The 12,051-nt window shown below is 39.3% G+C and overlaps 1 protein-coding gene across 6 annotated transcripts in view; it reads right to left on the bottom strand.

Annotated features, from left to right (window-relative positions):
- The window catches only part of Kon (chondroitin sulfate proteoglycan 4-like protein), a 110,184-nt gene that overhangs the window by 11,148 nt on the left and 86,985 nt on the right, over positions 1–12,051 (bottom strand). For all 6 annotated transcript variants that reach the window (XM_070658929.1, XM_070658957.1, XM_070658937.1 and 3 more), the window contains 3 exons: positions 10,841–11,072; positions 4,356–4,572; positions 135–729 (listed from right to left, as the gene is read on the bottom strand). In XM_070658929.1, coding sequence (XP_070515030.1) covers positions 135–729; positions 4,356–4,572; positions 10,841–11,072 — 1,044 coding nt within the window. The remainder of the gene's footprint in view (positions 1–134; positions 730–4,355; positions 4,573–10,840; positions 11,073–12,051) is intronic.

The following is a 12,051-nucleotide window of genomic DNA, read 5'->3' as shown; positions in this document are numbered from 1 at the left end:
ATATCTTGACTGAGTTAGTTATGCATCTCCGTAAATCCATACGCTGGTTGCCGGTGACATAATTAGCTCGCAACCGCAACGTAACCCTTGCAAGTGGGTGGGGCGTTATTGAAACTCAATTAAAATTGATCTACCTTGTAGTCCTCGGCGTAATTCGGCTTGATGCACAGCGATTGGTCGCAGTTGCACCTGAACGAGTTGACGCCCAATTGCATACACGACGCACTGGGCACGCAAGGATCTGCCTCGATGCACGGGTACCCCCAGACGCAACCGACGACGATACCCTGACTGACCTTGACGTCCGGCAAACCGAGGTCCCTGTTGTCGAGGAGCATGTTCCGGATGCAGCCCTTATAGCTCACATCGCCGGATCTAAGGCCCTTGCTGAGGGCCCGGGCGCGTTTGTTTAATTCCGTGCCGCCGATGTACAGGGTGTCCGCCAGGTCGAGAAACCGATTGCCCCCAGACGGCAGAGCCATTGTTTTCTCGTGTCGATCGATAGCGATTCCGAGGCCGTTCGGATTGAAATCCACGATTACGCTGTGCCATTTACCATCGGCCACCAGAGTGCCGTGCGTTAGCTCGGTCGGGCCGTTTCCTTTGTTCATCAATAGTCGAATCTTACCCTCGAACAGCTCGATGCCGAGATAATCGGCGTAGGATGATTGCCCCGTGTTATAAAGCAACAAGCCACTGTCGGCGCCGGTCTTCAGCTCGAATTCCCATCTACAAAGTCGTAAGATAGAATTGGCAGGAAACTTCGTTACTGCCCCTTAAGAAAGGACTGCGCAACCGAATCGGATTCGTCTGATGTTACGGTCGTTACGCAGCGACTTCACGAGCCCGTGGAGAATAGTCTTCTAGATAATACCGCTGATATCCGAGCCGTTCGCGGCGAAATAACGGAAAATTTTTGATATTACCATGCATCTCGGCAATCGGATTTAACTTTTACCGTTGATATTTTTTCATTCATAAATAACAATTTCGTTGAAAATATACGGATCCCATTTCAGAAAAGCGAGTCGAACTGTAACCACATTTCGACAAAATATTTTAAATTCTGTGAGAATAATTGAAATAGAAAATATAGCGGTGAAAATATCGACAATTAAAAAAAAAAATAATAATCTGTCGATTTAAATCTTCAAGAATATTTTCTTCTAAAAGATAATTGTATGATTTGCTCTTTGTTTAATCATCATTCTTGAAACAGTACGGTGTTCAAGTCCTCCACAGGCTACAAAATGCGATTAAACAAGCGAAACGCTAGTCGTGCAACACAAGTTAAACGAGCGAGGCAATGCGAGCGATGGTAGCAAGGAGGGAGGGAAAGGGGGAGGGAAAGAAGATTGTTCGCCGTGAATTTATAATTGTAATCAAATCAAATTTCGCTCAGTCGACTTCTACCCGGAGAAACTTTAGGGCGAGTGATTTTCGCATCCTGCGCGGGAAGACGGTGCGATTGCAACGAACGCGAAAGCCGATTATTTACTTCAGCGGGTGGATTCATTACTTTGCTTTTGAAGTAACATCACAGCGAAGTGCTACAATAGTGGTTACGAAAGCGGAGTAGACTTTCATTCTTGTAGCAGAAGTTTGCAATAATATACAATAACGCGATAGCATTGTATATCGGAGCATATAAATCACTGTTGCGTAATTACATTACAAGTATACCAAGATCGTGCGATTATTATTATTATGAAAAAAAAAGTCATATTTTAAATATGTTAATTTTACTGTTATCGATATCGCGATTGCCGCGACATGTTTGTCTTTTCTTTAAGACAGGGGGAGGAGAAATCTGGTATTAGAGCGTACTCACGCTATAATTAAACTGCAAGCCAGGTTTAATTACGTTAACCGCGACTACTTTATCGAAAATTAGCTCGTCATTCAACTCTGTTAAATCTCGGAGTTAATGAAAATGCCTGATATGTTAGTCAATGTCTTACTGTGCAATACAATTCGCAACTGTTGTAAGCAAACATGTACCTGCGCGAATTGTAAACGCAATTAGTTGTTTACTATGCTGGAGGTGCACTAAGGACTCTAATACGGTCCGCTTGTGTCCCTACGTTCCTCATCAGTCGATGCTTTGCTTTCAAAAGCGCAATGCAACATATTTGCTCTTTCTACGCTATGTACATAAATAAAGAGATCGACGCTCGTGAAAACTGTATCTGAATTCGAAAAATTCCAAGTTAAAATCGTAAACGACATCCCGATCGTTATTTCCATTTCATTTATTTAAACTTTACCAATAATTAAGGAAACGAAAACCTGAGATGCAGGAATTACAACTTGATTTACGTGAAATAGAACAGTCTTGTACGCGATGCGGGAAAGTCGAATAAAGTAACGAGTGGAAATTCCGTTTAGGTGGAAGCGACTCAAAGGTCCGCATGATCCATGCACACGTGCGACACTTGAATCTTCCAGATCAATTGAACTTAGAAAAGCGTACGTCGAAATCTTCACGGTTCATCGATTACACGTAGAACGCCGCGGAAGGAAGACAGTTACAACCGTCCAGTCATCCATTTGATTCCCCTTGACTATCTACCCGTCGGCTTATCGGCGAGATCTACTGGCGCGCCCTGAGGTGCCTGCGTTCGATGGGAGGACAGAGGTCGGTTTCTGTTCAACATTTATGCGAAAAAAAAAAAAAAACGGCTGACCTTTTGTCTTGCTTTTAGCCGCATTAACGCAACAGGTTCCAACATTTATTTTCTCAGATAAGTGTTGAATTAAGGTACCACTCGAAACTAGCGTGCTTTTAATTCGGACAACAAAAGAGCCGGAGCACCGACCGGCCGGAGTTCTACGAACGTACAAGATACGGCAAGGACTTAACTACCTGCATGTGAAGGCCGGTATTAACCACGCTTACTCGGTATACACCGCATTCGTGTGAAAATGAAGCGTTTTTCTGCCTCTTAGTACACTCTCGAATAATTTTCGCCGGCAACGGGGACACATCTGGCTCGCCGAAGTTTTTGGTCTCCCAGACGTGCTTAGCATTTTGTACTGTCGCGCGGATAGAGAGGGTTTGCTATTCATCTCGCGAAAGATTAATAATCGAAAAAAGAAACCAAGACGAAAGCAATAAGAACGAAATATCCTTGCGACGGGCATTATTTGAAATTATACATTTTCCAGCGGGTCTATTTTACGATTATAAACATTACTCCGTTGAGCTTTTGATTGGAATACCTTCGAGATCCCGCTTTCTTCAAATATCCGAGATATATTTTGATTTGAGACGTATCAAAGTTTCACGAAATCACAACGCATATATCGTTTAAACTTAGAAAAATTCCCTACATATTTGTACAATTAATTTATCTCAAATTATTATTCCAACAAAATCGCCGTTACCCCTGCACGAATATAATATTAAACATTATTTCTATTCATTAGTATAATGGTGGACCCATGACTTAATATCGTTAATAGCATTATACGTTAATCCCACAAACGATTGCTGGAACACTAAGTAGCTTTATAATTATAAGCTTTCAAGTCGATCAACTATTCGCCGTCAAAGTCCTTGAGCGTCACTGAAAAGAGGGATCAAACCATCTCTATTGATGAAGCATTACTGTCTGTCCTGTTGCGAGAGTTACGGTGACGTAACTATCGCGACTGAAACAGTTGTTTCCGAGCTCTTCGAGATGTAACAACGCTCTCGTGGGTTTAATCGTTAAAAGCTGAGCGAGGGATGAAAGTGGTAGGAGTCGCGTAACATGAAAGGCCTTCCCTTGGCCGATGACTTGAATGCGGCTTGGATGTATATATACAGCTATGTGCAAGAGTATGCGAGTTATGCAACCACGCCGCTGTCGACCTCAGAGAAACGGATTTCCCGTGGTATTACCATAAGATATTGGATTCGTGTACTAACGTATTTATTTTACATGATGACGCGAGATAGAGTCGCCGCTAAAACTTGCCTCATATGCCGTACAAAAAAAAAAAAAGAAAAGGAAAAAAAAAAAAAAAAAGAAAAAATATGTAAGTTTACGTAAGCGTAAATTTTGCAATATCCCTGAAGTTTCTTTTAAAGACACGCCTGGGCCGAGTAAAGGGAAAAGCTGCATAAATTATAAAGCAAAGATAATTAACCAGATTAAGATAATTGAGTAAATAGCGCCGGTTTTGGGACAATAACTTGGCGAGATAAAGCGCTCCTTTCTTGCGTCGATATAGGTAACCGTTATCGATGATGCGGTTGATACGGCTGCGTTCGCGACGGTTTAATTACGTTTTCTACAGTCCCGTTAGGTGCGACGATGATAAATGGAGGCGTATACATTACAGCGGAAAGCGGTACTTTTGGTATATACCTCGAACCGGAGCGCGGAATGGGGCGCGGAATGGCGACGAAGGCACCGTCCTCGACAAAGCTGACTTCCGTGCTCTTCGTGGCGTCGAATTCCGGCGAGCAGCCCCACGTTACGGCTGTTGCCTCAGACTGGCCCTTCCTCGACCTGGCGTACTCTATAACTTTGGCGCCGTTGTAAATTATGTCAGCCATACATCCTCGCAGATAATCCGTATGACCTGCGAAACCGAACAAAAAAAAAGTTATCGCAAATTAGTCTCGATATCGGCGCGGAAAAACGACTGCGAAAGAATCGTTTGCGTTAAAACATTCGACTGCACTCGCAAATTTGCAGAACGTATTCGCGTTTTACAAACGAGCTTTGTAGGTGGTGTCCATTAAACATTTCATTAATGAGGTCATTATTGATTTACGTTTGAAACGCCACGTAGTAAATATAACTGAACGATTGCGATTCCAGAGACGAGAACTTTTAGCAGTAGCATATTACTTTCTATTTTTGTGATTGGGGGATGAATACATCGTTAGTGAATCGAAGAAAAATTATTTAAAAGATGAATCGTTGCGCGGCCGCGATTAATCGCATTGAGTATAGTCGAGGGATATGTAAATAATGTTTCTTCAGCATCTCTCTCGTCCGAAAAAATTCTTCTCGTCTCAACAGTTCTTTCGTCAAAGACGAAACGATTGAAGGGCACAAATGCTCGCCTAATTTTCATGCCCAGATTTCGCTTAATTACAACAGTCGAAGTGTTCCTTGTGAAATCCAATTTTGCCGAGTATTCGAAACTTCCTGTGCAATATAACGTTGTCACGCAGGAAAGCGAATAATATATATATATATATATATATATATATATATATATATATATATTATATATATGAGTGCAATGTACTTGATATTTGCGACAGATGCAACGGATTCGGTGAAACCGACGGTTTCGCGCCGCGGGCGGGCTTGTTGGAACGCGAAGTTAATTGTCTTCGTGTGTGACAAGCGCATCTCTCGGCGGGTTGGCGGCAGATTATTCTCGAGCTGGCGCGTGTCGATGGATGCTGAGACGCTACCACTCTGAGCATAACGGAAACCGACGGGATATGTGTGTATAAGCGGTCCGAGATGGGCATTTATTGGCACGCCGCGGAATCGCGGACGCAGTTTGCGACGAAATACCGGCGGCCACACTAAACCAGCCGGCCTTCTCTTATAACGTCGTTGCGGCCCACCGCCCGTGGCTTCGCAACAACGTCAGTCTCTGGCCTTTTTACATAATGCAAAATTTTATTGATTGCAAGATGTTTTGGCTCGCGGCCAATTCTCGCCGCAGGACAGCGGCTATGGCAGTTTACGCGTCTCTAAACACCGGTGAATTCGTCCGTGGTTGCCGCCATATGTCGGGGTGAAATAACGATTTTCGGAAGATAGGTTTACACGCGTAACAATTATAATATTTCGACGGTCTTATGAATCGCCCAGCGACAGTTTCGACATCGCTTTTGTCAGCTCTCTCTTTCTCTTGCTCGCTTTAACGTTTCGTAAATATAAATTGATAACAAACGTATAAACAGTTTGTATTAATTTAGGTATACAAAATTATTTTGTGCTTATATAAAAAGAAATTATTTTTGTAAAAGAAAAAAAAAAAAAATACATTTTGTGAAGTAACTATATCTTGAAAGACGTTGTCGAAAAGGTAGTCGACAAAATCGATATTTTTTACGATCGGAGGTGCTCATTGTATAGATATTAGAATTATAATATGATATTAACACGTCGGAACGTATATATTTTTTTTATTGATTTTTCATGGCTATCAAATATATGTCGCGTGGTGAGAATATCCTTTATATTTCTACGGAGCCGAGGAAATAGCGACCGATAAGCGAAATCCACGCTGAGAATCTTGCAATCGGCTATATAGATGTACGCTAGCATTGTATGCTTTCATATGTGCACGCTACCTATATAAGATACGACTAATATGATACACATATATGTGCTATACCATGAAAAAGATTTCATTTCATACTTTCTATTTGATGCTTTACGTTAAAAAAAAAAAAAAACAAGAAGTTAAGTATTTATAGTTTTAAAGTGCAGTTAAACAATTAGAAATGTTATCTTTCTATTAATGGAGAGTGGGAGATCTCATTTCAATAGAAATTATCCGGATGTTTAATCGCTGGTACATCGAAAACTAAAACTCAAAGTTGGAGAGCAAAAAGAGGAGATCTTAAATCGTCTGAAAGATCGATTGCGAATTCCTTTAAGAATTTTATAATTACACAACTAGTTGGCGCTACTTCTCGGGCTCTTTGTTGAACTTTACATGAATTCGTATCGAAAATAAAGGTACCGCCGCCATCCCTCGCACGCGCCTAGCTTCTTTTTCTTTATTTCTCGACTTGAGAATTTAGCGAGGTGCATGCCAGGGAATTAATAACATCTTCCCCAAGGGCGGCTCACGCCGTGCTATGGGGTACAAATGAATTGTCATGAATATGTAAATTGAATTTTGAGCTGGTCGCCGAGTATTATGCGTGACGACCGACAGGATAACGATGGGTGCACGTCAGACTGAGAGAAAGGGAGAGAGAGAAAGAGAGAGAGCAAATCATGCTGTTTGTGCTGATCATATTCAATTTTGTCCGCGTGAATTCGAACGGAATGACTTAGTTAAATTTTTTTTTTTTTTGTGTTACTACAAAGAAATGACTATTTCGCTGCCGCTGATGCACCGGGCGTGCATTAAAGAGCCTGGGTCGTTATGAAGCTGCTTGTGGCATGTACGGAGCGCGAAGAGTACAGCTGCTCGAGCGTAAGGGAGCCAAGTTATTCTAACAATAAGTTGCATAACGGGAAATTATAAGCACAATGCGGAAATTATTGTTACACGTGTTATAACCGGAGATTGCATTGCTAATTCTTATTTGCGCAAATTCGTGTATTTTTCATCTCGCATTTTTTCTGAAAAATACATCGGCGATGTCGCTGGCTTTTTTTTTTTTTTTTATTCAAATTTTAATGTTTTCTCATATACTTTAATCATATGTAGTATGTATATATATATATATATATATATATTTGTCTTTTGTGGTTTCGAAAATACTCGCGAGAAATAATGGCGCGATTCTTTTTCTTTCGGCGCATTTTGCGACACATTGGGAATAGAAGGGTTATCCCCGCCTTTTCTTGGTCGTTCAACTCGTAGTGTTCTATGACCGGTTGCGGTGGAGTGTACTGTCAACCAGAAGAACGTATAATCCGGAATTTCGCCGCAAAGGCGCGGCGTAATATACCGGAGCGTTGTGGTCGCGAGAGGCGGAAGGAGAATTTTCCAATCGCCGTTTCTCACGGGAAACGTATCGCGACTTCCAATTTATTCGCGGTGCAAATAGAATCGTGAGTGCGGTAATGAAATTAGGATTGACAACGAGATTATAAATACGATCGACTTCGCGAATACATTTTACGATTGAGCGAAGTTACACCGGCATTGATGAAGTGCTGCTCGAGTGGTACATCGAACAGTAATTACAACCGTTTCTAATGCACGAGACGAGTCTCATTCCGTGTTGCCGTTCGCACAACGAAAACAAAAGCAAATGTTTGAATTACATCTCCGTCCGTGCGATTTTGTGCAACGCGTGCTCTCGCTGTACCATTATTTAAGCCCTCTGCTATCGCGGAAACACGAGACAGCGCGTATGTCATACTTTCGATATAATAATATCGACTACTCTGCTGTTATAATCACCTGTTTTCACCCGTTGTCACGATTCAGCGTGATAAACAATTGATTCGTCACTATAATATAGTATTGTCGTACCTATTATCTGAAAATGCAGAGATCATTTGGAAAACGCGGAGCTCACTTTAACGATCGATTTAGACCGATCTATATTAACATTTACCGAGAAAATAATCGTAAATAAATCTATACAGTTTTCTTATCATTCAAACAGCTATTTTTTTAATTAGCGCTGATTCGTAGCTTCTGTATCTGTAATAAAATTTGCTATTTCTGTTTATGTGCTAACAATATTTAACATTAAAGTGCGCATTTTCCGAGTTAGTTCAGTTTCCATTAATATGATTGCACTAAAAAGAACACCAATAACTTTCATTCCGGAGAAGAAGTCCGCAAGAAAAGTTTTTTAATATTTCTAGAAGATATATATATATATATATATATATATATATATATATATATATATACATACACATATATATATTATATTATATTATACATATAAGTATATACTATATGTTGTATATTGAGCTCCTATCTTGAAAATTGCTAAGAGATGTTAAAAATTTCTTTCAAGTATAACACGATTATATACAGCAGTATATCATGGAATACCGCAGATTTTTAAGAAACATATAGCAAAGATTAAAATAGAACTTTGTCGACTCTACCATTCAATTATTTTGAAAATAGGTTGTTTTAAAATACAATTTTTTAGCGTCGTATTTTTTTTTCTCTTAATTTTTATGCTCCGGAATTTTCTTTTATTTCCGTTGCTGTCTCCTCGTGGAATTGTCATTACGGAAACTATACCGAAGCAATGTTGTCCCGGCAATGTCGCCGTTCTATGTAGGTTGACATAGTTCTCGTTGTAATTTCGCCGTCCGCAAGTGGACTTGGGTATAACGCGATTCCGAGAGATAATTCATTAAGATTTCATGATCGCGTTAAACTTATTTCGTAACACGGTTATATCATTTTCATCTGTGCACGAGGGTGTTTAAATATTCTGACGTACACAATGTGGATATACACAAATATTCGCGACAGTATACGACATTACACTCCAGGTTTTAATAATTACGTATCGTTTCTGTTAATTTAATAAATTAATCATGAAACGAAAATTAATAATATTAAATGAATAATGCACGGAATTCGTGCTCTGAATTATTAAATTGCAAACCTTGTTTATTTTACATATTTTATATATACAAGGCATGTTATCGGTAATCGTCCCTTCATTCTTTCATCAATGCTTATTAAATTATTAAGCTTATTATATTAGTATAAAACAATAAAAGATAAATACACATAATAATTATAAACATAATATTTTAGTGAAATTTACATGTAAAATAATTAACAAATCTTAATGACTTAAAACAATTTAAATTTAATACTTTATATAAATTTAGCAGATTAAATTTATTTCATGTTAAGGAAAGTAGTTAATTAATTAACTTTTTTTTTTTTAAACTTGTATATATACATATATAAATATAAACATATACATATATTACAAAAAAAAATTGTGTAGTTTTAATAATAAATTAAGAAACAAATAAGTGAGAGCTAATTTAATAAGTAACTCAGTTATTTAATTTAATTATTAATTTTGTTCATTATTTACTATTTATTAGCTGCAAAATTAATCGTGCGCAATTATTTCACGTACGCAATAATTGTTTTTTATTAAATATTAATTGTTTTGATCGCCATCATAATTTGAGTGCATTTGTATTTTACAGTTCCGATGTGTAGATTGCAACATAACGTACTCTGGTGATGCATCGTATCGGTGAGTGAAAAATAATTTTTTAAACTTTTATTTTAGGTAACGATTTTCTGAAAGTTTAAATTGCCATGAATACGTATAATCCGTTGAAACTGTAAAATGGACGGGCTATACTAAATTTGTCTTGAATCTCTCATGACGTCATTTTATAGTCATTTTATAACTCGGTCGAGTCTCATTTTGTCAAATGAAAAAAATATATAACTCATCATAGTATTTCGATAATGACTCGTTCATAAAATTTAATTACAGCAAATTAATTTCAAGTAAACATTTATTAATGCTATATTTATTCTCTTGTTCGTATTGTTTACAAAATTAAACGGTTTTTATGACATATCAGTGTTGCAATTTTTATTGGGTTTATTTTCCGATATATGTAATGAAAAGAAAATATCCAAATGTTTAATTGTTATTCCAAATTTTTCTTTGGTAGTAATTCAATAACTAAAAATAAAACTTAAAAACAAAAAATGCATCCTGCAATTGTTTTGTTGTATCGTTCCATCTCCATTTCGTTAACAATAGTTAACAAAAACATGTAAAATGATTCTATTTCTATCGTTTATTGTAAATTTATATTTACGTAGCATTTTGAACACTATATATTTATTTCTTTTACCGTGATATATATTCATACGTTAGTCATCTTCGTTTCTTTGAGTTAATTACACGATGTTAATTATTTATTACGCGAGCATGTTGGGGGTTCATTGCCTAATCTTTCCTCGCGGGTGCAGTTGGATCGTTAGCCGTTTAACGAAACGAAGCAAAAGAAAAGAAAGAAAGGCGATCGTGACCGCGGCGCGAATGCAACGTCGACGGATATAGTGTTTGCGGGCGTGCCGCGTATCGAATCTAGCTCGGTCACGTGGCGAGACAATTTATCCGGATGAGCCAAGGCTTACCTGCCTGCCTTTTTCTCGCTTGCCTTACCTAGAAATAGCTCGTTGAAGTCACCCTGCCCGCCGATGAAGACGCCGTAGTGTATGTTCAGCTCGAAAAAGCGACCCGGCAGTTGAGACCTCGTCGTGTGAATCACGTCGATCTGCAGGCTGATGTTGGCCTCGCGTCTTGTCAAATTGACCTCGTGCCAACTGAGGTCGTTCAGTGTCAACCCGCGAGCGCTGGCCATCTCGTTCTCGCCCGCGCCCAGATTAATGTGAACCTGCGACAAAAAGCAGTAGGAGCCCCCACTCGTAAAAGTCAGCCTCATTTTTACCGGAGTTATTGTGAACGCGCCGCTACCGCAAATGGGTTTTATACGTACGCGCGGTACAAATGCATTCTTGTTTTGTTTTTTCTCGCCTCCTCTCCCATTTTTTTTTCTTTTTTTTTTTTTTTCCCGAGGCCGGTTGTTCCTCGTCGAAATAGAGCTTCGGTTTCCGGCCGTAGACCCGCTGCGTTTAATGTTCTTCCGCGTGAGCTAGCTAGCGGTGTGCGGCGCGTAAAAAAAAAATATTATGGAAACGAATAAAGAGTTTTCATCGGTGAGCACCGTGAGAGAGAGAAAGACGCACGTGTACTTTTAGGAGATTTAATGAACGAAGTAAACGACTGCTACGCGCAAAAGCCGTTAGAAGCGTCCCCCGTCATAACGCTGTAAGGTAGCTTACTTCTTTGTGGTCTTGCAGTGTGATCAAAAAGTTTCGCACTTTCCGTGAGATAATTATATTGTATACTGCGGCCACGTGTGCGAGCAAAAAAAAAAAAAATATATATATATATATAATAATTCGATGGGATAATAATCTATTTACTTTTTGTAAGTGTCTTATAAAAAATAGATGTGGTCCGACATCCCAGACGTTCTTAGAAGCTGAGAGGAGATCTCGGAGAGAAGTTAACTTCGTCGCCGATGTGCCGTCATTGCCTTGATCGAGTAAAAATCTAACCACCAGCAAGTTCGTCGTATTCGTTCCGAAAGTGTCGTTTACCGGGCGAAAAATTGTGATGTGTGTAGTGAAAATGGTCATTATAAGTGAGAAAATTCGGGAGTTCCGTACGGTATCGCGCGGATTTAATTATCCGCGCCGCGAAAGTAATTTATAGAAACGAACCGTAGCCGGTTCGTCGGGCGTGTGTATCGGGAGTGTCGTATTCACGCGATTGTATCATCCGCGTTTCTCGCGAGTGTCCGGTGCACG

Source organism: Cardiocondyla obscurior, linkage group LG01, assembly GCF_019399895.1.
Source record: "Cardiocondyla obscurior isolate alpha-2009 linkage group LG01, Cobs3.1, whole genome shotgun sequence".
In the NCBI taxonomy this organism is placed as follows: Eukaryota; Metazoa; Arthropoda; class Insecta; order Hymenoptera; family Formicidae; genus Cardiocondyla; species Cardiocondyla obscurior.
Note: the sequence above shows the minus strand (reverse complement) of the source record. Positions and strands in the feature narration are given on the sequence as shown.